The sequence below is a fragment of the Oncorhynchus kisutch genome, linkage group LG11, assembly GCF_002021735.2.
Source record: "Oncorhynchus kisutch isolate 150728-3 linkage group LG11, Okis_V2, whole genome shotgun sequence".
Lineage (NCBI taxonomy): Eukaryota > Metazoa > Chordata > Actinopteri > Salmoniformes > Salmonidae > Oncorhynchus > Oncorhynchus kisutch.
The window spans coordinates 78,017,618-78,045,557 of NC_034184.2; the positions used below are offsets into that span (position 1 = coordinate 78,017,618).

Sequence of the window (27,940 nt, forward strand, 5' to 3'; positions counted from 1 at the left end):
GTCCATGCTGCCTCTGATCCCAAATCATTTTCACGGGAATATGATCTTATTGAATGATATAGGCTAAGTAGCCTAATTACTATTTCATCTAATGTTAGAGCCGATGGAGCTAAACACAGCCACCTGGATGTTGTTCCAACCAAAGCATGGCTCGCTGTTGAGTGACATTTCAGCAAACATCCTAAATTATCATAAGAAATTATGTGGTGTTTTTGGTCTAACAGTATCTTAACAGTATGTATGCTATTATATTTGATTTATTATGTAGAATACGAATTAATCATTAAGGCATCTTGTGAGACAGCACCATTCTGAGGAGTGGCAGCTCTACACCCCTGGTTATAACAGTTGGATGACTTCGGGAGTGACACCACAGCTCTATGAACTAAGCGGTGCATTCATTTGGCCCAAAAAATGTATTTCACCATCACAGCAACGCAAAAGATTCAGGGCTGACCCCGAAAGGCAGGGTCCTGGTGATGTCCCTGGTGAGCACGCAGTAGACGGTGGATTCTAATTACAGCACTGTGTGTGTGTGCGTGTGTGTGCATGTGTGTGTGTGTGTGTGTGTGTGTGTGAGAGAGAGAGAGAGAGTGTGTGTTTGGGTACTCTGTGAGAGAGAGAGAGAGAGAGAGAGAGAGAGAGAGAGAGAGAGAGAGAGAGAGAGTGTGTGTGTTTGGGTACTGTGTGATTCTTTAATCAGTTTGTCTCATTGGACAGGTCAGAGTTCATGTTTGAAGATGTTGAGTGGTTTTTGGCAATGCACTGTAGTGCAATGTGTTCCAGAGTAGAGAGTAGCGAGTATTTCAGAGTAGAGAGACCCACAGTAGCAACTGTAATTGACTATTGATGGTGTCTGCTGTGGCAGGTGGGAAGGTGCAAATCACTAGAAAAATATATAATCTCTCAATGTTAATCACAAAATGCACCAAATTCATGCATTTAGCTGTTGAAATTATTTGTACATTTTTAAGGGGGATGCCTCAGGACCACCCTACTGGCATTGGGCTAAACCCCCGAATGTCTTCATATCCTAGAAACGCCCCTGGCTCTGATGCTCCCGATGGGTTTGCCCGATTTTAATCTGCTCAAACGAAATGAGAGGGAGGGAGGGAAGGGGAGAGCGAAAGAAGAAAAAGAGAGAGAGAGAGAGGAGGAGGGGGGGGGGTAGTACACTACGAAACTAATCGGATTATGGGAAAGTTTAGCGTGTGCCTGTTCCTCTATTCTACATTGGTTTCTATTCTATTCTACACTGGTTTGGTGTGTGTGGTACTTTTCATTTCTGTACTGTCTGTTTTCTCCCCGAAATGAGGACCGGAATTTTGTCTCATCTCGATGATGAAATTACAAATCGGTGGAACTCTCTCAGTTTGATTTGCTGAAGAGGACCTTTGACTGGTGATTTAAAATGAAGAAAAAAAACACCAATAATCTTCTCATTTCGAATGCGGACTACAAACCCGTGTTGCCCAGGTTGGTACTCCAGAGCGAGAGCAGAAATATGGTTTGATGTTTATTTCTCACGGAATGCGGGATGATGGAGTTGAAATAATAACCGGGAAATATTCCCCATAGGAGTCGGAGCGGCAGTTGGCCTGTTGGATTACGTCAAAACTATTTGCCAAACCTTCACTTTCATTTCATTTCCAGGCTCTTTACAAAGTTAAACTCATAATCCGCGTTGATGTTGGCAAAAACATCCAAGTGCGCCAGCCCACATCCACCATTCTTTCCCCCAAGGAGGACAGCCACCCAGGGGGTTAGATGGTTCTGATCACGGACGAGAGAGACGGAGGTGGCTCCTCTACTACGACCCGTGTCAACCAGCTGCAGCAGAGCACCAAAGGCGCCAGCGTTTTCGTCCAGGTCCACCCGACCATAACCGCCGAACCCCCGCCCTTATCAAACGACGACTCATACCTCGGGTCCTGTGAGTCTGAGGGAGACGAGGACGATGACTACGAGGAATACGACGATTTATCGTTATTACCGGACACCAAGAGTATCGCCTCGGACGACTCATTCTACCCACCAGACGATGCGTTCGCGGACAACGAGCGCACCCCCTCCCCGCAGAGTCCCGAGCCGTTGTCGTTCTTCCAGGCGTGCTGCACCAACAATGCCACGATAGTCCGGATCATGATCCGACAAGGTGTGAAGGAGGCGGAGGTGAGGGAGACGGATAAAAACAACAGGGTAAGTCGAGTTCAATGTGCCTATATGTTCAGTGTCAAATAGTTCCCTCGGAAAGTGTTCTGTTCTAATGCATGTATATCCAGTGGCTGCTCCTCTTGTGTGTTTGGAGATTAGGAAAATATAATTAGGTCGTTTGGACACAATGGCGCGTGAGGTGCGAACTCATATGTGCGTAATTACGCATGGTCAAAATGCGTATCCAAAGTGATCAACTGTTGCATGTCTGTTGGATGAAGACTTGGGCATTTCACACATTTATGTCACAGGAGTTAAACAAGAACATGTCAGCCACTACAACAGTATTCAGATGATCCATATATCACCGACCACTGTACCTGATATTCAAACTTTCAGATTCATGAGGACCTTTGTATCCCAAAGTTAAACCTGTCCTTCCATCCCTGCTGAACTGAGTTGCTAATGTAGTTTGTTCCACATCTAGGCCTAAGTGCTGTGTTTCCCTGGTTTCCCTGGTTTCCCTGGTTTTGTTATGAAACTGGTTCCCTGTAGATGGATGAAACATTACTGTATTTTACCCAGAGTTCCATGTTTTATTCAAGCTGTTTGATATAACGGCCATATTCATTTAATATCCTCTCAGGTGTGTGTGTTTCTCTCTACCCATAGTTTATGGGTTTAGAGAGAGGAGCCTGGAGCTCTGCTAGTCATAATTACAGCAACAGGAAAACACTGAGCCTCTCACAGTCAGCAGAACAGCCAGTCTTGTATGTATGTATGTATGTATGTATGTATGTATGTATGTATGTATGTATGTATGTATGTATGTATGTATGTATGTATGTATGTATGTATGTATTGTATGTATGTATGTATGGTATGTATGTATGTATGTATGTATTGTATGTATGTATGTATGTCTGTTGTATGTATGTATGTATGTATGTATGTATGTATGTATGTATGTATGATGTATGTATGTATTGTATGTATGTTGTATTTGTATGTATGTATGTATTGTATGTATGTATGTATGTATGTATGTATGTATGTATGTATGTATGTATGTATGTATGTAGTATGTATGTATGTATGTATGTATTGTATGTATGTATGTATGTATGTATGTATGTATGTATGTATGTAGATATGTATGTATGTATGTATGTATGTATGTATGTATGTATGTATGTATTGTATGTATGTAGTATGTATGTATGTATGTATGTATGTATGTATGTATGTATGTATGTATGTATGTATGTATGTATGTATGTATGTATTGTATGTATGTATGTATGTATGTATGTATGTATGTATGTATTGTATGTTATGTATGTATGTATGTATGTATGTATGTATGTATGTATGTATGGTATGGATGTATGTATGTTAGTATGTATGTATGTATGTATGTATGTATGTATTATGTATGTATGTATGTATGTATGTATGTATGTATGTAGTATGTATGTATGTATGTTATGTATATGTATGTATGTATGTATGTATTGTATATGATTGTATGTATATGTAGTAGTATATGTATGTATTGTATGTATGTATGTATGTATGTATGATGTATGTATGTATGTATTGTATGTAGTATGTATGTATGTAGTATGTATGTATGTATGTAGTATTGTATGTAGTATGTAGTATGTTGTATGTATGTATTGTTATGTATGATATGTAGTATGTATGTATGTATTGTCATGTATGTATGTCGTATGTTATAGTATGTCTGTATGATGTATGTATGTATGTATGTATGTATTGTATGTATGTATGTATGTATGTATGTATGTATGTATGTATGTATGTATGTATGTATGTATGTATGTATGTATGTATGTATGTATGTATGTATGTAGTATGTTATGTATGTATGTATGTATGTATGTATGTATGTATGTATGTAGTCTGTATGTATTTTCTGTGTGTCTGTGTGGATTGAGGGTGATTGTGATCAGAAGAGAGTCAGTGTAATATAGGTTTGCTTTCTGACTTTCTAATATGAATCTACCCTTCAAATGAAGGGCCTGTTTTAAGACATTATTTAATAGAGACTCATGAGAATACTTTTCTAATTTAGGTCTACAGACTGTCCAGCGACACATTACAACTCAATATCTGTTTTCTATAAAACATAGTGTAGATTTGATTAGACAATGTAAGTCAAAGAGACAGCTAGCTTTTATCAACGTTCCGATCCACCTGCTGTTTTAACTGTCATTATGACTCACCAGATGTTTTTCAACCACAGCCCTCACAACAGAGAGACCTAAGAGGAACTGGCTGGAAACCACCAGTGGGGCCCCTCCTCCTTTGACACACAGACACTCAAAGCCACTGAAGACAAACATCCCTTTAAGTCTTCACCTCTGTACGTGGTGGCAGGGTAGCCTAGTGGTTAGAGCGTTGGACTAGTAACTGGAAGGTTGCGAGTTCAAATCCCCGAGCTGACAAGGTACAAATCTGTCGTTCTGCCCCTGAACAGGCAGTTAACCCACTGTTCCTAGGCCGTCATTGAAAATAAGAATTTGTTGTTGCCTAATTTAAAAATGTTGTTTAGCTTTTTTTCATGCAAAGGACAGTTGCATAAACACACACACACACACACACACACACACACACACACACACACACACACACACACACACACACACACACACACACACACACACTAGTTCTATCAGTGCGCTGTATCAGGGGCCTTTCTCAGATTGTACAGTGAAGTGGCCATGCAGTCCTCTCTGTGTGTAATCACTGATGAGGTCACACACACTCACTTGTTCTATCAGTGCACTGTATCAGGGGCCTTTCTCAGATTGTACAGTGAAGTGGCCATGCAGTCCTCTCTGTGTGTAATCACTGATGAGGTCACACACACTCACTGGTTCTATCAGTGCACTGTATCAGGGGCCTTTCTCAGATTGTACAGTGAAGTGGCCATGCAGTCCTCTCTGTGTGTAATCACTGATGAGGTCACACACACTCACTTGTTCTATCAGTGCACTGTATCAGGGGCCTTTCTCAGATTGTACAGTGAAGTGGCCATGCAGTCCTCTCTGTGTGTAATCACTGATGAGGTCACACACACTCACTTGTTCTATCAGTGCGCTGTATCAGGGGCCTTTCTCAGATTGTACAGTGAAGTGGCCATGCAGTCCTCTCTGTGTGTAATCACTGATGAGGTCACACACACTCACTTGTTCTATCAGTGCGCTGTATCAGGGGCCTTTCTCAGATTGTACAGTGAAGTGGCCATGCAGTCCTCTCTGTGTGTAATCACTGATGAGGTCACACACACTCACTTGTTCTATCAGTGCGCTGTATCAGGGGCCTTTCTCAGATTGTACAGTGAAGTGGCCATGCAGTCCTCTCTGTGTGTAATCACTGATGAGGTCAGACTGCCTGAGGGAGGAGGAGCGGGAACTACATCATCGGAACCGGAGAGCCATGATGCCGACTGGATGTGTCTCTCTGCCTGGCCCTGTGCCTGCTACCCATCTCACCCCATGCTGTATAGCATTCCCTATCAATGCTCCTTTTGTGTGTGTGTGTGTGTGTGTGTGTGTGTGTGTGTGTGTGTGTGTGCGTGTGCGTGTGCGTGTGCGTGTGTGTGTGCGTGTGTGTGCGTCTGCTGTCTGTCTGCTGTTCATTACACTGAGAGATACTGCTGTCTCCTGTTCATTACACTGAGAGATACTCCTGTCTCCTGTTCATTACACTGAGAGATACTCCTGTCTCCTGCCTGCTGTTCATTACACTGAGAGACACTCCTGTCTCCTGTCTCCTGTTCATTACACTGAGAGATACTCCTGTCTCCTGTTCATTACACTGAGAGATACTCCTGTCTCCTGTCTCCTGCCTGCTGTTCATTACACTGATAGATACTCCTGTCTCCTGTCTCCTGTTCATTACACTGAGAGACACTCCTGTCTCCTGTCTCCTGTTCATTACACTGAGAGACACTCCTGTCTCCTGCCTGCTGTTCATTACACTGATAGACACTCCTGTCTCCTGTCTCCTGTTCATTACACTGAGAGATACTCCTGTCTCCTGCCTGCTGTTCTGTAAGACACAACTACTATTCTTCATGTTCCTGTCACTCAGAGGCCCCGTAGACACTCAGGTTGTAAAACTGATGTACAACGCATTTGCACATAATGGTTGTGATCCAATGGAGAGAATGTTTACACAGTAATGCTTGTGTTATTATTTTTGTACAGAAAAATGGTTTTCTCACAATGGCTGTGCCAAATGTGTTGTACATCAGTTGTACTATTTGAGTGTGTATGGGGCCAACAAAGGGATTAGTGGTTAGGGTTTGTGATGTGTTTTCAGTTTGCTTAGTCACAGAAACAAGGGACAATGTTTTCATCTGTGAAATGATCTCTTGGATCAGGAATGATGACCGTAGCTATCTGTCACACTGTCAACAAAGCTCTGTTTTGGGTTTGAGTCTCTCTGTGTGACGTACGTCCCATCTCATGCCCTCTGGTGTTACCGAGGCAACATCTATAACTGATACACAGACAGAAACAAAACTAAATCTGTTAAATATTTTATTAAAGCAAGGAGGAACACATATAGAATTCTGTTTACTATTGCTGTAGTTTAGAAGTTGTAAAATGTAACAATGGAACCTGGTCAGTTGAAGACAAGGAACGATGAACAGGCTACATGGTAGAGTAATATGGTAGCATACAGCAACAGTACACAGTCAACAACCTGTCTAGGGGGTTAAAGGTCATCCTCTGGACTGGACACAACCCTGATGATAGAGAGAACCAGTGGAGGCTCTTCAGATGAGGAAGGGGAGGACTATAGTCCTCAGTGAGTTTCATAAAAACAAAAATAGTGAAACATTAAAAAAGTTATCCTTTTTAGATAAAACTGTACTAAATATATTCACGTCACCAAATAATTGATTAAAACACACTGTTTTGCGGAAAAGGTCTATGGTAGCCTCAACAGCACTCTGTAGAGTAGCACTATGGTGTAGCTGTACGACAGCTAGCTTCCGTCCTCCTCTGGGTACATTGGCTTCAATACAAAACCTAGGAGGCTCATGGTTCTCACCCCCTTCCATAGACTTACACAGTAAAACAACTTCCGGAGGACGTCCTCCAACCTATCAGAGCTTTTGCAGCATGAACTGACATGTTATCCATCCAATCAAAGGGAACAGAGAATGAATGTAGTACTGAAAGCATAAGCTACAGCTAGCTACCACTGTAGTGTATAAAATGTGGTGAGTAGCTGACTCAAAGTGAGAGAAAGACAGTAGTTGAACAGTTTTTAACAAATTAATTTCTTCCAAAATTAGGGAGAAGCAAGAGAGAAATAGAGAGAGAGAACTTAACTTTAACTTTAACTTAGCTAGCAAATGCATATAGCTAGTTTAGCCTACTCAAACACCGGCTCAAACAGAGAGGGATGCTATGTTAGCTGGCAGGCTATGGCTATCAAACAGAGAGGGATGCTATGTTAGCTAGCAGGCTATGGCTATCAAACAGAGAGGGATGCTATGTTAGCTAGCAGGCTATGGCTATCAAACAGAGAGGGATGCTATGTTAGCTAGCAGGCTATGGCTATCCAACGCTGGAACTCTTCCAAGCCAAGGTAAGCGTTTGGTTTTATGAATTTATTGCCACCGGGGCTCGCCAGTGTAACTGCCAAACGGCTTTCTGACTGTACGCTGTACTGAACGATTGTAGCGGTTTTACTAACGCGTTAGTTCTAGTAGTTCTAGTAGACTATGACTTGACAATGATGTAGGCTGTGTGTAGCAGTTAGCGGTTATGATATGAACGTTTGGCTTGGAAAGTTTTTTTCACCTATTCACAGACAGCTGACGTGTTGTGCACTGAAATCCATAAGCGAAGGGAAAAGTTGAGAGGAGTAGAGCGTGCAGATAGTCTAATTATATTAAACAATGAGCAACGTGACCATGCAGTTTTTATGTGGCTGCTATGAAAGTGAACTGTTTTCGTGTGATCAGGTGGTGTATTCATTCCACCGATTCCGTTGAAAAACGTTTCTTAAACGGAAGCAAACGGAACGAAACGGGGATAAACATACCTGAATTTGTCCGATAGACTTGTTTGCAACTGTTGAACTAATGATTATACACCCTAGACCAGCTAGATGCAGGCCAGAGTGTACAAGGTGGTATTGAATGAGTCACTGTTTGCCACCTTGTTCACTCACAATTCTCTTGACCTGTGTGCATCTACGTTGTAAACTTTCATTCATAGGTTAGGTTGTAAGCAACCTCATGATTGGAACAGGGACCATTTGAGTATCATGTAGCAGCCTAAACCTATAGATGTTACATTGAACAGGGTGAATGGAATATGAAGGACAGTCATCCATCGTGCTGTAATAGAAGTAAGGCCATGCTCATAAAGACATGATCTCTCATTATAAACGGCTGTAAACCCCTAGAGATGAAGACACTGACTGGAGGGACAACGGGATGTTTGATTCAACATGTTACATTTCTTCTTTCTTGAGGTTGATCTTTCTTTTGTTGAGGAAAGGCTTCAAAGTTGAACATACTGTATGTCTTCGACACAAACACACCACTCTCTCAGTGACCTGTGGCAGTTTCAGCAACGGGCTGTTTCTTGACAGAGTAGTGTGTGCGTGTGTATTTGTATGTGTGTGTCAGCAGTGGCAGTCCCTCTCTCCTTCTGTCTCGGTTTAGCCTCTCCCACGCTCTCTCGCGCTCTCTCTCTCTCGCTCTCTCTGTCACACACAGATGGATGGACACACAGCACATCACTAGAATGAGGCCACCCCTCTCTCTGTCCCTTCTCCATGTTACCTCACCTCTCTCTATCTCTCTCGCTCTCTCTGTCACACACAGATGGATGGACACACAGCACATCACTAGAATGAGGCCACCCCTCTCTCTGTCCCTTCTCCATGTTACCTCACCTCTCTATCTCTCTCTCTCTCTCTCTCTCTCTCTCTCTCTCGCTCAGTGTGAAGCTGATAGGGCTAAGCTTTTCTATTTCTGTCTCTCTATATTCCGAGATTACTCCCTGGCACTGGGTCTCTCTCTCTCTTTCTCTCTCTCTTTCTCTCTCTCTTTCTCTCTCTCTCTCTCTCTCTCTCTCTCTCTCTCTCTCTCTCTCTCTCTCTCTCTCTCTCTCTCTCTCTCTCTCTCTCTCTCTCTCTCTTTCTCTCGCTCTCTCTCTGTGTATCAGCGTCCTGGGATTTTGTGTGTGTACCTGTGGGGCTGAGAGCGGAGTAGTTTCACTCAGTGACACTATTGACCTTAAGGACCTCCACCTACAGTATATATCTAATGGGACTAGCCCTGATGCTCCTCCTCTTTCCCCCTACCCTGCTACACAGTTTCTCCCTGCAGTTAAGAGCTCCTTAAACTGACTCCCCGAAAAACATCTGGGTCAGATGGTGTAGATCTTTTCTTCTTTAAGGTTTCTGCCACTATCATCGCCAAGCCCATCTCTGATCTTTTTAATCTGTCTCTCCTTTCTGGGGAGGTTTCCAGTGCTTGGAAGGCAGCCACGGTGTTTCCTTTATTTAAAGGGGGAGATCAAGCTGATTCTAACTGCTATAGGCCAATTTCTATCTTGCCCTGTTTATCAAAAGTGTTGGACAAACTTGTCAATAATCAACTGACTGGTTTTCTTGTTGTCTATAATATTCTCTCTGGTATGCCGTCTGATTTATGGATGTGTCACTGCAACCTTCAATATCTTAATTTATGTCACCACTGTTCTTGACTCTAAGCAATGATGTGCTGATATTTTATTGACTTGGCCAAAGCTTTTGATAGGTAGCCATTCCAAGTTGATCACCAAACATTTCTGTAAAAAAACCAACGATAAGCCCTATTCTTTATTTGTTTGCAGGTAGCTGCACTTGATTCAGCAGCGCTAGTGCCGGGAAGTCAAAGTGTTCCCATGTTGAACCATTTCATGTGTCTGAAGGTAGAACTCCGCCTACCCGCAGGCCCAGAGAAACAGATCATGTGCACCTATAGGCCTACCGCTGGCCAATCAGATAGCTGAGATCACAGTGTCTAGGTTCCTCGCTCCATAGACTGTAAAAATAAACCTTGAACATTTTTGAAACTATGACTAGAGAGAGACTCAATGAATATAGCAAAGAGCTGCTGTTTTTATGATTAAGTTCATCTTTAAGTTGTTATTCAGCACATTGTTCAACAGTTTTATAAGACATAAAATGCATGTTTCGATAAGCTTGTGTTGTTATTATTTGGGAGTTGTGTCTTTTTTAATATCAAGGAATATTTCACTTTCTCTGGTCATATGAGTAACAACATGAATTGGTGCATGAGGCAGAGATAATGCAGTGCGACTTGAGTTTCGCTATCAGCTGGAAGACTGTCTGTCCCCTTTTCTCAGAGGAGGGAGGGAGAGAGAAGGGACAGTGAGTCGCGTGGGAGGCAGCCTCAGCTGCACCCGCACTCCCCTCAGACTGACCATCAGATGCAGGCCAATAGTCTACTCAAATTTTTAAAAGCTAACTATTATGCTCACTCAACTCCCAAGTAATACAGCAAATGATCTATTACCCACCAGTGTGGTCATAAACCTTCCATTTTGAAAATGGTATGAGAAGAACAACATTGTCGGGAAAAATAAAGTGTATGCAGTGATAATGTTTCAGAGCATTTTTAAACATTTATTTTGGGTAATTTTCATTGTTGGACATAAAATACTTTAAAAACTGTTTTGAAATGATTATGCAGTAAAACATCTGTTTGGGCTTTTTTGCGATCAATTTGACGTCTACAAATTCTTTGTAATTATGTTCTGGCCTCCATCCACTCAAGAAAAAAAATTGCCCATGGCTGAATTTAGTTGATGATCCCTGGTATTGAGCTTTATTAAGTCACCTCATATAAGTACTTAGGAGTATGGTTAGACTACACTGTCCTTCTCTCAGCATATACTGTGGCTTGTGAAAGTATTCACCCCCTTGGCATTTTTCCTATTTTATTGCCTCACAACCTGGAATTAAAATAGATTTTTGGGGGGCTTGTATCATTTGATTTAAACAACACTGTACCACTTTGAAGATGCAAAATATATTTTTTTGTGGAACAAACAAGAAATAACAAAAAAAATACAGAAAACTTGAGCGTGCATAACTATTCACCCCCCCCAAAAAAAATCCAATACTTTGTAGAGCTGCAAGTACGTCTCTTGGGGTATATCTCTATAAGCTTAGCACATCTAGCCACTGGGATTTTTGCCCATTCTTCAAGACAAAACTGCTCCAGCTCCTTCAAGTTGGATGGGTTCCGCTGGTGTACAGCAATCTTTAAGAAGACGGAAACTGGTTTCCCTCAAGAATTTCCCTGTATTTAGCACCATCCATCATTCCTTCAATTCTGACCAGTTTCCCAGTCCCTGCCGATGAAAAACATTCCCACAGCACGATGATGCCACCACCATGCTTCACTGTGGGGATGGGATTCTCGGGGTGATGAGAGGTGTTGGGTTTGCAACAGACATAGCGTTTTCCTTGATGGTCAAAAAGCAACATTTTTGTGTATTCTGACTAGAGTACCTTCCTCCATATGTTTGGGGTGTCTCAAATATGCCTTTTGGTGAACACCAAATGTGTTTTCTTTTTTTCTTTCTTTAAGCAATGGCTTAAAGCCCAGCTCTGTGGAGTGTGCAGCTTTTATTTTTTTTTATTTCACCTTTATTTAACCAGGTAGGCTAGTTGAGATCAAGTTTGCAACTGCGACCGGGCCAAGATAGAGCAAAGCAGTTCGACACATACAACAACACAGAGTTACATATGGAATAAACAAACATACAATCAATAATACAGTAGACAAGTCTATATACAGCATGTGCAAATGAGGTAGGATAAGAGAGGTAAAGGCAATAAATAGGCCATGGTGACGAAGGAATTACAACATAGCAATTAAACACTGGAATGGTAGGATGTGCAGAAGATGAATGTGCAAGTAGAGATACTGGGGTGCAAAGGAGCAAGATAAATAAATAAATACAGTATGGGGATGAGGTAGATTGTATGGGCTATTTGCAGAAGAGCTATGTACAGGTGCAGTGATCTGTGAGCTGCTCTGACAGCTGGTGCTTAAAGCTAGTGAGGGAGGTAAGAGTCTCCAGCTTCAGAGATTTTTGCAGTTCGTTCCAGTCATTGGCAGCAGAGAACTGGAAGGAGAGGTGGCCAAAGGAAGAATTGGCTTTGGGGGTGACCAGAGATATATACCTGCTGGAGCGCGTGCTACGGGTGGGTGCTGCTATGGTGACCAGTTAGCTGAGATAAGGCGGGGCTGTACCTAGCAGAGACTTGTAGATGACCTGGAGCCAGTGGGTTTGGTGACGAGTATAAAGCGAGGGCCAGCCAACGAGATCATACAGGTTGCAGTGGTGGGTAGTATATGGGGCTTTGGTGACAAAACAGATGGCACTGTGATAGACTGCATCCAATTTGCTGAATAGAGTGTTGGAGGCTATTTTGTAAATGACATCGCCGAAGTCGAGGATTGAAGGATGGTCAGTTTTACGAGGGTATGTTTGGCAGCACGAGTGAAAGATGCTTTGTTGCGAAATAGGAAGCTGATTCTAGATTTAATTTTGGATTGGTCATGTTTAATGTGAGTCTGGAAGGAGAGTTTACAGTCTAACCTGACACCTAGGTATTTGTAGTTGTCCACATAGTCTAAGTCAGAACCATCCAGATTAGTTGGACGGGCGGGCAGCGATTGGTTGAAGAGCATGCATTTAGTTTTACTTGCATTTAAGAGCAGTTGGATGCCACGGAAGAAGAGTTGTATGGCATTGAAGCTAATCTGGAGGTTAGTTAACACAGTGTCCAAAGAAGGGCCAGAGACGTAAAGTGTCCTGTGGACAGATACTCCAATCTCTGCTGTGGAGCTTTGCAGCTCCTTTAGGGTTATCTTTGGTCTCTTTGTTGCCTCTCTGATTAATGCCCTCCTTGTCTGGTCCATGAGTTTTGGTGGGCGGACCTCTCTTGGCAGGTTTGTTGTGATGGCATATTCTTTCCATTTTTTTATAATTGGATTTAATGGTGCTCCGTGAGATTCTGATGATATTTTTTTTTTAACCCAACCCTGATCTGTACTTCTCCACAACTTTGTCCCTGACCTGTTTGGTGAGCTCCTTGGTCTTCATGGTGCCGCTTGCTTGGTGGTGCCCCTTGATTGATGGTGTTGCAGTCTGGGGCCTTTCAGACAAGGTGTATATATATTGAGATCATGTGACACTTAGATTGCACACAGGTAGATTTTATTTAACTAATTATGTGACTTCTGAAGGTAATTGGTTAAAACCAGATCTTATTTTGGGGCTTCATAGCAAAGGGGGTGAATACATACAGTTGAAGTCAGAAGTTTACATACACCTCAGACAAACACATTTAAACTAAGATTTTCACAATTCCTGCTATTTAATCCTAGTAAGAAATCCCTGTCTTAGGTCAGTTAGTATCACCACTTTATTTTAAGAATGTCAGAATAATAGTAGAGCAAATGATTTATTTCAGCTTTTATTTCTTTCATCACATTCCCAGTGGGTCAGAAGTTTACATACACTCAATTCGTATTTGGTAGCATTGCCTTTAAATTGTTTAACTTGGGTCAAACGTTTTAGGTAGCCTCACACAAACTTCACACAATAAGTTAGGTGAATTTTGGCCAATTCCTCCTGACAGAGCTGGTGTAACTGAGTCAGGTTTGTAGGCCTCCTTGCTCGCACACGATTTTCAGTTCTGCCCACAAATTTTCTATGGGATTGAGGTAAGGGCTTTGTGATGGCCACTCCAATACCTGACTTTGTTGTCCTTAAGCCATTTTGCCACAACTTTGGATGTAAGCTTGGGGTCATTGTCCATTTGGAAGACCCATTTGCAACCAAGCTTTACCTTCCTGACTAATGTCTTGAGATGTTGCTTCCATATATCCACGTAATTTTCCTCCCTCATGATGCCATCTACTGTGTGAAGTGCACCAGTCCCTCCTGCAGAAAAGCACCCCCACAACATGATGCTGCCACCCCATGCTAGCGACTGGAACGAGCATGGAACTACCATGCTGTGTTGTCATGTTGCTGTTACCATGCTGTGTTGTCATGTTGCTGCTACCATGCTGTGTTGTCATGTTGCTGCTACCATGCTGTGTTGTCATGTTGCTGTTACCATGCTGTGTTGTCATGTTGCTGCTACCATGCTGTGTTGTCATGTTGCTGCTACCATGCTGTGTTGTCATGTTGCTGCTACCATGCTGTGTTGTCATGTTGTGATGCTACCATGCTGTGTTGTCATGTGTTGCTGCCATGTTGTGTTTCTACCATGCTGTGTTGTCATGTTTTTGCTACCATGCTGTGTTGTCATGTTGCTGCTACCATGCTGTGTTGTCATGTTGCTGCTACCATGCTGTGTTGTCATGTTTCTGCTACCATGCTGTGTTGTCATGTTTCTGCTACCATGCTGTGTTGTCATGTTGCTGCTACCATGCTGTGTTGTCATGTTGCTGCTACCATGCTGTGTTGTCATGTTTCTGCTACCATGCTGTGGTTGTCATGTTTCTGCTACCATGCTGTGTTGTCATGTTGCTGCTACCATGCTGTGTTGTCATGTTTCTGCTACCATGCTGTGTTGTCATGTTGCTGCTACCATGCTGTGTTGTCATGTTGCTGCTACCATGCTGTGTTGTCATGTTGCTGCTACCATGCTGTGTTGTCATGTTTCTGCTACCATGCTGTGTTGTCATGTTGCTGCTACCATGCTGTGTTGTCATGTTGCTGCTACCATGCTGTGTTGTCATGTTGTGATGCTACCATGCTGTGTTGTCATGTGTTGCTGCCATGTTGTGTTTCTACCATGCTGTGTTGTCATGTTTCTGCTACCATGCTGTGTTGTCATGTTGCTGCTACCATGCTGTGTTGTCATGTTTCTGCTACCATGCTGTGTTGTCATGTTTCTGCTACCATGCTGTGTTGTCATGTTGCTGCTACCATGCTGTGTTGTCATGTTGCTGCTACCATGCTGTGTTGTCATGTTGCTGCTACCATGCTGTGTTGTCATGTTGCTGCTACCATGCTGTGTTGTCATGTTTCTGCTACCATGCTGTGTTGTCATGTTGCTGCTACCATGCTGTGTTGTCATGTTGTGATGCTACCATGCTGTGTTGTCATGTGTTGCTGCCATGTTGTGTTTCTACCATGCTGTGTTGTCATGTTTTTGCTACCATGCTGTGTTGTCATGTTGCTGCTACCATGCTGTGTTGTCATGTTGCTGCTACCATGCTGTGTTGTCATGTTTCTGCTACCATGCTGTGTTGTCATGTTTCTGCTACCATGTTGTGTTGTCATGTTGTTTTGCTGCCATGTTGTGTTGTTGTCTTAGGTCTCTCTTTTTGTAGTGTTGTGGTGTCTCTTTTGTCGTGTTGTGTTGCTGCCATGTTGTGTTGTCATGTTGTTTTGCTGCCATGTTGTGTTGTTGTCTTAGGTCTCTCTTTTTGTAGTGTTGGGGTGTCTGTCTTGTCGTGATGTGGGTTTTGTCCTACATTTACATTTTGAATCCCATCCCCGCAGGCCGTCTTTGTCAATACAAATGTATTCTTAATTGACTTGCCTAGTCAGATAAAGGTTCAATAATGTTTGTTTTTTTTATCCTGCGCTCTGGCATTTTGGCCACCTGTAATGTTTTGTTCTAGGAAATGTATGATTAGACATGTTTTTTAACACCTGCTGATCAAATAGATGTTATTTGTCTCAAAAACAGTGAAAATGTGTAACTTGTATAACAATTAGGGTTTCAAACAGGGAATACATGTAATGTTTCCACAACAGGGTTGGGATTTGGACGTTGCTCCAGGCAAAACACTATGGACACCAGACTGCTGTCTTTTAATCAACGAATATCTTCAAAATTAGCCAATTTAGTTGTTGAATTTGTTCTGTGGATGAAGAGTTTGCACTGTTGCAAACAAGTAAAGACAAATCTTACAAAATGTAAAACATGATCCAACAACCTTGGACATGGAAACCTGTTACTCATGCACATTATAGAACAATGTCATCCACACTAAAGACACACCGCTTCACACAGATTCTCTGTTGTCTTAGTTACAGAACAATGTCATCCACACTAAAGATACACCTCTTCACACAGATTCTCTGTTGTCTTAGTTACAGAACAATGTCATCCACACTAAAGACACACCTCTTCACACAGATTCTCTGTTGTCTTAGTTACAGAACAATGTCATCCACACTAAAGACACACCTCTTCACACAGATTCTCTGTTGTCTTAGTTACAGAACAATGTCATCCACACTAAAGACACACCTCTTCACACAGATTCTCTGTTTTCTTAGTTACAGAACAATGTCATCCACACTAAAGACACACCTCTTCACACAGATTCTCTGTTGTCTTAGTTACAGAACAATGTCATCCACACTAAAGACACACCGCTCCATACAGATTCTCTGTTGTCTTAGTTACAGAACAATGTCATCCACACTAAAGACACACCGCTTCATACAGATTCTCTGTTGTCTTAGTTACAGAACAATGTCATCCACTCTAAAGACACACCTCTTCACACAGATTCTCTGTTGTCTTAGTTACAGAACAATGTCATCCACACTAAAGACACACCGCTTCACAAAGATTCTCTGTTGTCTTAGTTACAGAACAATGTCATCCACACTAAAGACACACCGCTTCATACAGATTCTCTGTTGTCTTAGTTACAGAACAATGTCATCCACACTAAAGACACACCGCTTCATACAGATTCTCTGTTGTCTTAGTTACAGAACAATGTCATCCACACTAAAGACACACCGCTTCACACAGATTCTCTGTTGTCTTAGCTTTCCATCCTCCGTCTAGTTCACTTCCCTGGTTAGTCTGTCATCATGTTTAGTCTATTTTTATATTCCAACTTATTTTAATGTGATTTTTATAGCTTTTTATCCTGCTGATTTCCTTCTGTATGTTAAGTGACTTTGGGTGTCTTGAAAAGCACTTAAAATAAAGTGTAATATGATTATGAATGAAACTTTTTTCAAATTTAAATTCATAACAGTTTGAAGTGCATTTAAAAAAACAACAACATTCAAATCCTTTTGAAGCTGCTAAGCAGTTATGCAAAACCTAGTGCAAGAGCTGGGAGCAACATCAATCCACTACTGAACAGATTAGGATTTGGGAAGGACACACATTAATCTGCTTTAAGAACAAACCAGCGCCCTAAATTTAAAACATCAGAACTTCCGCTATGTGTATTGCCAGGTACATTACGTGCAAAGGCAATATTTCACACACACAGCCATCGTCTCACGTAGAATTTAAACACCAAAGAACAATTTCGCTGCTCAGTTATTCCATGAATTCCTGATAATACACCACACAAATCACTTAAATCAGCCACACACACTCACACACACACAAATGTATACAAACACACACACACACAAACACACAGTCGTTCCCTAGAAGTACCTCTCAGGGTGATTGTTTCAGGGTTGAGCCGTGAGTGTCTGGCATTATTTTTAGCCTCAGCACTCAATAGGCTTGTCTCATACCCCCCCTCCACCCACCCACCCACCCACCCAACCAACCACATAACCGCACTCACTCACTCACTCAGTCAGGAAAGCAAAGACTAGCTTTTTCAAACAGAAATTTGCATCCTGTAGCTCTAACTCCAAAAAGTTTTGGGACACTGTAAATTCCATTTAGAACAAGAGCAACTCCTCCCAGCTGCCCACTGCACTGAGGCTAGGCAATACGGTCACCACCGATAAATATACAATAATCAAAAATGTCAATAAGCATTTCTCTACAGCTGGTCATGCTTTCCTCCTTGCTACCCCAACCCCGGCCAACAGCTCCGCACCCCTCGCAGCTACTTGCCTAGACAATCTGGACCCTCTCTTTCCAAAATTATCCGCCGCCATTGTTGCAACCCCTATTACCAGTCTGTTCAACCTCTCTTTCGTTTCGTCCGAGATCCCTAAAGATTGGAAAGCTGCCGTGGTCATCCCCCTCTTCAAAGGGGGATTACACTCTAGACCCAGACTGTTACAGACCTATATCCATCCTTCCCGGCCTTTTCTAAAGTCTTTGAAAGCCAAGTTAATAAACAGATCACTGACCATTTCAAATCCCACCGTACCTTCTACGCTATGCAATCAGGTTTCCGAGCTGGTCACGGGCCACGCTCAAGGTACTAAACGATATCATAACCGCCATCAATAAAAGACAGTACTGTGCAGCCGTCTTCATCGACCTGGCCAAGGCTTTCGACTCTGTCAATCACCGTATTCTTATCGGCAGACTCAATAGCCTTGGTTTCTCAAATGACTGCCTTGCCTGGTTCACCAACTTCTTCGCAGACAGAGTTCAGTGTGTTCTCCGGACCTCTGGCAATCTCTATGGGGGTACCACAGGGTTCAAATCTCGGGGCGACTCTTTTCTCTGTATATATCAACGATGTCGCTCTTGCTGTGTGTGATTCCCTGATCCACCTCTACGCAGACGATACCATTCTGTATACATCTGGCCCTTCTTTGGACACTGTGTTAACTAACCTCCGAACGAGCTTCAATGCCATACAACACTCCATCTGTGGCCTCCAACTGCTCTTAAACGCTAGCTTTTCAACCGTTCGCTGCCCGCACCCGCCCGCCCGACTAGCATCACTACTCTGGACGGTTCTGACCTAGAATATGTGGACATCTACAAATACCTAGGTGTCTGGCTAGACTGTAAACTCTCCTTCCAGACTCATATCAAACCTCTCCAATCCAAAATCAAATCTAGAATCGGCTTTCTATTTCGCAACAAAGCCTCCTTCACTCACGCCGCCAAACTTACCCTAGTAAAACTGACGATCCTACCGATCCTCGACTTCGGCGATGTCATCTACAAAATAGCTTCTAATACTCTACTCAGCAAATTGGATGCAGTCTATCACAGTGCCATCCATTTTGTTACCAAAGCGCCTTATACCACCCACCACTACGACCTGTATGCTCTAGTCGGCTGGCCCTCACTACATATTCGTCGCCAGACTCACTGGCTCCAGGTCATCTGTAATTCTATGCTAGGTAAAGATCCGTCTTATCTCAGTTCACTGGTCACGATAACAACAACCACCCGTAGCACGCGCTCCAGCAGGTATATCTCACTGATCATCCCCAAAACCAACACCTCCTTTGGCCGCCTTGCTTCCAGTTCTCTGCTGCCAGTGACTGGAACGAATTTCAAAAATCGCTGAAGCTGGAGACTTAAATTTCCCTCACTAAATTTAAACATCAGCTATCTGAGCAGCTAACTGATCGCTGCAGCTGTACATAGTCCATCTGTAAATAGCCCCCCCAATCTACCTACCTCATCCCCATACTGTTTATATTTACTTTGCTGCTCTTTTAAACACAAGTATCACTATTTACACACCATCATCTGCTCATCATCATCTGCTCATCTATCACTCCAGTGTTAATCTGTTAAATTGTAATTACTTTGCTACTATGGCCTATTTATTGCCTTACCTCCTCATGCCATTTGCACACACTGTATATTGACTTTCTTTGTTTCTACTGTGTTATTGACTGTACGCTTGTTTATTCCATGTGTAACTCTGTGTTGTTGTTTCTTTCGCACTGCTTTGCTTTATCTTATCACAGTTGTAAATGAGAACTTGTTCTCAACTGGCCTACCTGGTTAAATAAAGTTGAGAAAAAAAACAAGAAAAAAACAACATATAGATTACATATATGTTACATATATGTTACACTGTTACAGACATATAGAGGTTGGAGAAGGGGACTGTTACATATACAGCATGTAGAGGTTGGAGAAGAGGACTGTTACAGACATGTAGAGGTTGGAGAAGAGGACTGTTACATACATGTAGAGGTTGGAGAAGAGGACTGTTACATACATGTAGAGGTTGGAGAAGAGGACTGTTACATACATGTAGAGGTTGGAGAAGAGGACTGTTACATACATGTAGAGGTTGGAGAAGAGGACTGTTACAGACATGTAGAGGTTGGAGAAGAGGACTGTTACATACATGTAGAGGTTGGAGAAGAGGACTGTTACATGCATGTAGAGGTTGGAGAAGAGGACTGTTACAGACATGTAGAGGTTGGAGAAGAGGACTGTTACAGACATGTAGAGGTTGGAGAAGAGGACTGTTACAGACATGTAGAGGTTGGAGAAGAGGACTGTTACAGACATGTAGAGGTTGGAGAAGGGGACTGTTACATACATGTAGAGGTTGGAGAAGAGGACTGTTACAGACATATAGAGGTTGGAGAAGAGGACTGTTACATATACAGCATGTAGAGGTTGGAGAAGAGGACTGTTACATACATGTAGAGGTTGGAGAAGAGGACTGTTACAGACATGTAGAGGTTGGAGAAGAGGACTGTTACAGACATGTAGAGGTTGGAGAAGGGGACTGTTACATACATGTAGAGTTTGGAGAAGAGGACTGTTACATACATGTAGAGGTTGGAGAAGAGGACTGTTACAGACATGTAGAGGTTGGAGAAGAGGACTGTTACAGACATGTAGAGGTTGGAGAAGAGGACTGTTACAGACATGTAGAGGTTGGAGAAGAGGACTGTTACAGACATGTAGAGGTTGGAGAAGGGGACTGTTACAGACATGTAGAGGTTGGAGAAGGGGACTGTTACATACATGTAGAGGTTGGAGAAGAGGACTGTTACATACATGTAGAGGTTGGAGAAGAGGACTGTTACATACATGTAGAGGTTGGAGAAGAGGACTGTTACATACATGTAGAGGTTGGAGAAGAGGACTGTTACAGACATGTAGAGGTTGGAGAAGAGGACTGTTACATACATGTAGAGGTTGGAGAAGAGGACTGTTACATACATGTAGAGGTTGGAGAAGAGGACTGTTACAGACATGTAGAGGTTGGAGTAGATTTTACTCCTAATAGAAAGAATATCCCAAGTTTGCTGTCTCTATTGTACTGTCCTTTATTCCTCTCCTTTGTAACCAATACCTCTTCTATCCTTTCTCTATCTCCATCTCCTCTCCTTTGTAACCAATACCTCTTCTATCCTTTCTCTATCTCCATCTCCTCTCCTTTGTAACCAATACCTCTTCTATCCTTTCTCTATCTCCATCTCCTCTCCTTTGTAACCAATACCTCTTCTATCCTTTCTCTATCTCCATCTCCTCTCCTTTGTAACCAATACCTCTTCTATCCTTTCTCTATCTCCATCTCCTCTCCTTTGTAACCAATACCTCTTCTATCCTTTCTCTATCTCCATCTCCTCTCCTTTGCCTCTCTCCACTCATCTACACCCCCCCCCCCCATCCTCCCTATCTGGCAGTAGTGTTTGTTTTGGCTGATGAAGTGTTGGCCTTCCGGAAAACACTGGCACTTTTCCAGGAGATTCCAAGCTGTATACACACACATTTCACTGGCATTCCAAGAACACAGCATTCCAAGAACACAGCATTCCACGAACACAGCATTCCAAGAACACAGCATTCCAAAAACACAGCATTCCAAAAACACAGCATTCCAAAAACACAGCATTCCAAGAACACAGCATTCCAAAAACACGGCGTGACAGAAAGCAGTAGGAGTTTTCCACAAGGATCGAAATTCTGTTTTAACAGCAAACAAAACTGATTTAATATTGACGGTATGATATTAGTTTTGGACCGTACATACAGGCCTCCCGTTGTTGTCTAACCTCATTGACACTGTCTTGGATCTCATATCATGTTTCCCCAGTTAAGCATCAGAACAGAACTAGCACTGTCAACTAGATTGTCTATTCAGGAACCAACTTTGCCATGCAGACACGCACGCACGCACAGTGGCCTTCCCGGAACAGTAGCCACCTCAGCGCTATAGGTAGAGAGGGTGGGAGGGAGAAACAGAGCTGTTGAAGACAGAACATTAAAATGCCTGTGATTGTCTGAGATAGCCTTTTAAACCTTTTCTCTCTCTCTATATCTCTCTCTCTCTCTTGCTCTCTCTCTCTCTATATATATATCTCTAACTCTATATCTCTCTCTATCTCTCTCTCTCTCGCGCTCTCTCTCTCACACACAGACGGGGCTGATGGTGGCATGCTACCAGGGTTATGTTGACGTTGTCATAGCGTTGGCTCAGTGTTGTCACCTGGATGTCAACTGGCAGGACACTGAGGGGAATACCGCCCTCATCACAGCTGCACAGGCAGGTACGACACACAAACACACAGACCCACACACACCGCATGCTCGCACACAGATCCACACACACCGCATGCTCGCACACAGATCCACACACACTCGCATGCACGCACACAGACCCACACACACTCGCATGCGCACACACACAGATCCACACAGTTCAAAAAGGTTCACAAGGCTCTCCCCATCTCGCCCCCCCTCCAGGTCACATAATGATCAGTAACTACCTGTTGAACTACTCCCCTGGTCTGGACATAGAGAGGAGGAACTGTCATGGCTTCACCGCTCTGATGAAGGCTGCTATGCAGGGCAGGGTGGAGTGTGTACGAGCCCTGATGCTAGCAGGTAAGTACACAGATGTACTAGGTGTAGATGTACAGATGTACAGATGTACAAACAAATTCACCTGGTTTATATTTAACTTACTTTAACATATATTTCATCATTCACATTTCAATAATATTTAACTTCAAACAGTAATTTAAAGCAGAAATAACATCTACCAGTAGGGTTCAATTTGACATCTGAAGGATCTCGTCATACATTTATCTCCTTGCCTCTCTCCTCCTCCTCTCGCCTTCTCTCTCTCCTACTATCTCCTCCTCCTCTCTCCTTCTCTCTCTCCTACTATCTCCTCCCTCTCCCTCCTACTATCTCCTCCTCTTTCCTCCTTCTCCTCCACTCTCTCCTACTTTCCTTCTCTCTCTCCTACTCTCCTCCTCTCTTTCTCCTCTGTAAGGAGCTGACACGGAGGCGAGGGACTTTGGTCGTCAGCTGACCTCCAGAGAGTGGGCGTTTTTCACAGGACGCTACGACACCGCCTGGGCCATGACACGTCTCCACTCCAGACCCTGTCCTTATCAACTATGTGACGCATACAGGTAGACTATACTTGATGAGTGATGATGAGGATGGTGGTGATGATGATGAGGATGCTGGTGATGATGAGGATGATGGTGGTGATGATGAGGATGGTGGTGATGATGATGATGGTGGTGATGATGATGATGGGGATGATGATGAGGGTGATGGTGGTGATGAGGATGGTGATGATGAAGATGGTAGTGATGATGGTGGTGGTGGTGGTGATGGTGATGATGATGATGGGGATGATGGTGATGAGAATGGTGTTGATGAGGATGGTGGTGATGATGAGGATAGTGGTGATGATGAGGATGGTGGTGATGGTGGTGATGAGGATGGTGGTGATGAGGATGATGATGATGATGGTGGTGATGATGGGGATGATGATGGTGATGATGAGGATGGTGGTGATGATGATGAGGATGGTGGTGATGATGATGGTGGTGGTGGTGATGATGATGAGAATGGTGGTGATGATGATGATGATGGTGATGATGATGATTGTGGTGATGATGAGAATGGTGGTGATGATGATGGTGAGGATGATGATGATGATAATGGTGGTGATGATGATGAGGAGGATGGTGGTAATGATGATGGTGAGGATGGTGATGAGGATGGTGATGATGCTGTTTCTGCTGATGATGGAGGTGGTGATTCTTATTATCATTATACGATGTCATCTGTATAGTTTCATATTGCAATTCTTCCAATCGTATTATTTCCTAATCTGATATAATTGTTCCAGTCCAGAGTGGCCCCAGCTGGCGTCTCTAGTATCTAAGGCCCGGGAGCCTCGAGGCTGTATGCAGCGTATATCAGACACCATACGAAACGCTCTGACGTTTGCCAACATCACAGAGCCTGACGACGAAGGAGTCTTAGATCACCTAGTCACCGTGACAACAGCACTGGGGAGCCCCTTCGTGGCGATGGCTTGTTCCACAGTGAGTTAGAAACGTCTGTTTCTTCGGTCCTCTCACTTCTACTGTATTTAACCTCTCTGTCTGTCTTCATGTTCTCATTGCTCACCCCCCCTCCTCTGATATACCTGTTTGTACTTGCTCTTCAGGTGTGTCCGACAAGCCCACCTTGCGTGGGTAAACGTCGCTACTCCGTCCCAGAGATCCTCCGACGCCAACGGGCCAAAGAACTGAAAACGCAGAACCCTGAGAGGATCGACAACCACAGCAAACTCTTCCAGAACTCACGGGTCACTCTGGTGTCCAAACCTCCAAAGGCCCGGCGGACCATCCTGCTACCGCCGAACAAAAACCCCACCACGACTAACCCTACCCTCGGTAAGGTGTCTGCGGCTGGGGCCTCTTCCTCCATGGCCCTGAGAAAGACTAGCCTGCTGCCTCTGGGTATGGTGAAGTATAGCAGTGTGCGGCCGCGGATGTCCATTCCCAAGGTGAGAATCTCTAAGGCCCCAACGCCGACCTTTGAACCTGAGAGAGTCCACAGGAAGAGCAGCTTTAAAGACGGAGGGGGCGACTTCCTGCAGCTTCCCAAGTGGAGGTATAAAGAACTGAAGGAGGAGAGGAAGAGAGCGGAGGAGGCGGAGAGGAGGAGGGTGGAGGCGGCCACGAGGCGGCACCTGGGTTCCAGGAAGAGGAAATGACATCGTAGGAGGAAGTGATGTCACTCCACCCTGTCCTCCACTGTTGCCTAGGTAGCAGTTCAGAGGTTTTTTTTGCTTTTTGAGGGAGTAAAAGTGACAGTGCTTTAAAGTGACAGTGCTTTAAAGTGACAGTGCTTTAAAGTGACAGTGCTTTAAAGTGACAGTGCTTTAAAGTGACAGTGCTTTATTTTCTAATGCATTTGATTCACAAAATCAGCAGTATTTTTATAGTGTGATTTCTGTATTACCTGACACTTACCCAGGCTACAAACCCATATGATCTGACTGTGTACAGATCATGTTTCACTAATATATCTGACACATCACACGTTGAAACTGTATTGCCTAAAATGATGATACTATACGCTTCGGGAAGGGTTAGAATGGGACAGATATAAAGGGTTACAATATTGCGTAGCCTCCCAGCATGTCAAACTGACTTATCGTCAAAGATAAACATAAGATAAGCATTATTTTGTTACCAATGGCATTTGACTGACTTTCTTTTTAGATAGGCACTGTGCTTTGATATGTTGAAATGACATCTACTTTATATTGGCTTTTTGAAAGCTTTTCAAATGTATTTATTTGTATTTCTATGTATTTTATATATAGATATATATATATAGATTGTACCTCATCAGGTATTTTTTTATTATGAGTATACTATATATAAACTGTTTTTAGTTTCTACTAAAGTAGGCATATTTTGAGAATGTGAATGAAATAAAGAAATGTCTTAGAGCAATATTATCTATCAAATGGGTGAAAACAAACTATATCCTGAAATGTTTACATGTTATGAATGAGATCAAAGTACTGCTACACTGACCTCAGATCAGCATCTAGGAGCACCTTCATCATGTGCTTTTTACAAACACACGTGTGTATTCCGATCAGACAGACGCCATACTATTGGTTGAGAAGTTCAACAGAAAATAATGGATGACAATAATGGGAGGTAGGATCACAAATGGCAACGGAAAGTCTTGATATAATATAGTATTATTATGGTAGGGATTGATATAATATAGTATTATTATGGTAGGGATTGATATAATGTAGTATTATTATGGTAGGGATTGATATAATATAGTATTATTATGGTAGGGATTGATATAATGTAGTATTATTATGGTAGGGATTGATATAATGTAGTATTATTATGGTAGGGATTGATATAATATAGTATTATTATGGTAGGGATTGATATAATGTAGTATTATTATGGTAGGGATTGATATAATGTAGTATTATTATGGTAGGGATTGATATAATATAGTATTATTATGGTAGGGATTGATATAATATAGTATTATTATGGTAGGGATTGAAGAGAAGACAATTTCACAGTGATAACCCCAAAGACAGGACTGGCTTTAAGTGGCTAACAGCCAATGTGATAAGTTGCTATGGAGTTACTAGGGAGCAGTGGTTGGCACAAAAAAACAATTTCTGTAAACAAATGGAGCAGGCTAGGCAGCAGGAGTGTAACACTAAAATGCTTTCCCAGACATATCACAAAGACTCCAGGTGAATTCTGGGTCTGCCCAAGTGTGCCCTGGTTCCCCTCATTGATTTAAAAGGAATGGACGAAACACTCTAAACTCTCTGCTTATACAAGTCCAATTAAAAAAATGAAAAGGATTTAGTGAACAAGTGTACACTTCTCTCAGGAAGCCACGCTATGGATTTAGGAAACAGATTCACAAGGTTTTGTTTGTTTGAGTGGTAATGGAACCACAATGGGACCAGCAATATCTAGTCCGTGTACTCTACAATGTTCTTGTTTATGGTGAATAAAAACACAACTGGAATGCAATGCACTCTACTGTTTGTGTCTGTGAGAGTGAGTGACTCTTTCTAAAACATAAAAAAGATGGTGCATCATTTCCTGATAAGTACCAGGTGCATCATTTCCTGATAAGTACCAGGTGCATCATTTCCTGATAAGTACCAGGTGCATCATTTACTGATAAGTACCAGGTGCATCATTTCCTGATAAGTACCAGGTGCATCATTTCCTGATAAGTACCAGGTGCATATTGTCCTGATAAGTACCAGGTCCATCATTTCCTGATAAGTACCAGGTCCATCATTTCCTGATAAGTACCAGGTCCATCATTTCCTGATAAGTACCAGGTCCATCATTTCTTGATAAGTACCAGGTCCATCATTTCCTGATAAGTACCAGGTCCATCATTTCCTGATAAGTACCAGGTCCATCATTTCCTGATAAGTACCAGATCCATCATTTCCTGATAAGTACCAGGTCCATCATTTCCTGATAAGTACCAGGTCCATCATTTCCTGATAAGTACCAGGTCCATCATTTCCTGATAAGTACCAAATCAAATCACAAATCAAATCACATTTTATTTGTCACATACACATGGTTAGCAGATGTTAATGCGAGTGTAGCGAAATGCTTGTGCTTCTAGTTCCGACAATGCAGTAATAACCAACAAGTAATCTAGCTAACAATTCCAAAACTACTACCTTATAGACACAAGTGTAAGGGGATAAAGAATATGTACATAAAGATATATGAGTGAGTGATGGTACAGAGCGGCATAGGCAAGATACAGTAGATGGTATTGAGTGCAGTATATACATATGAGATGAGTATGTAAACAAAGTGGCATAGCTGAAGTGGCTAGTGATACATGTATTACATAAGGATGCAGTAGATGATATAGAGTACAGTATATACATATGAGATGAGTAATGTAGGGTATGTAAACAAAGTGGCATAGTTAAAGTGGCTAGTGATACATGTATTACATAAGGATGCAGTCGATGATATAGAGTACAGTATATACGTATACATATGAGATGAATAATGTAGGGTATGTAAACATTATATTAGGTAGCATTGTTTAAAGTGGGTAGTGATATATTTTACATCAATTCCCATCAATTCCCATTATTAAAGTGGCTGGAGTTGAGTCAGTGTGTTGGCAGCAGCCACTCAATGTTAGTGGTGGCTGTTTAACAGTCTGATGGCCTTGAGATAGAAGCTGTTTTTCAGTCTCTCGG

The 27,940-nt window shown here is 42.5% G+C and overlaps 1 protein-coding gene across 1 annotated transcript; it reads left to right on the forward strand.

The window, feature by feature from the left end:
• Positions 1–1,176: 1,176 nt before the first annotated feature.
• On the forward strand, positions 1,177–26,727 carry LOC109899206 (ankyrin repeat domain-containing protein 33B). Its single transcript, XM_020494258.2, has 6 exons — positions 1,177–2,199; positions 22,292–22,421; positions 22,618–22,758; positions 23,153–23,294; positions 24,026–24,224; positions 24,350–26,727. Exons 1-6 carry the CDS (start codon positions 1,768–1,770, stop codon positions 24,899–24,901), a joined length of 1,596 nt encoding a protein of 531 aa, XP_020349847.1. The 5' UTR covers positions 1,177–1,767; the 3' UTR covers positions 24,902–26,727.
• The last annotated feature ends 1,213 nt before the right edge of the window (positions 26,728–27,940 follow it).

Coding starts and splice junctions, on each gene's coding strand:
- LOC109899206 (XM_020494258.2), top strand. CDS start 1,768: ATGGTTCTGATCACGGACGAGAGAGACGGAGGTGGCTCCTCTACTACG. Junction 22,422..22,617: donor CATCACAGCTGCACAGGCAG/GTACGACACACA, acceptor CCCCCCCTCCAG/GTCACATAATGATCAGTAAC. Junction 22,759..23,152: donor ACGAGCCCTGATGCTAGCAG/GTAAGTACACAG, acceptor CTCCTCTGTAAG/GAGCTGACACGGAGGCGAGG.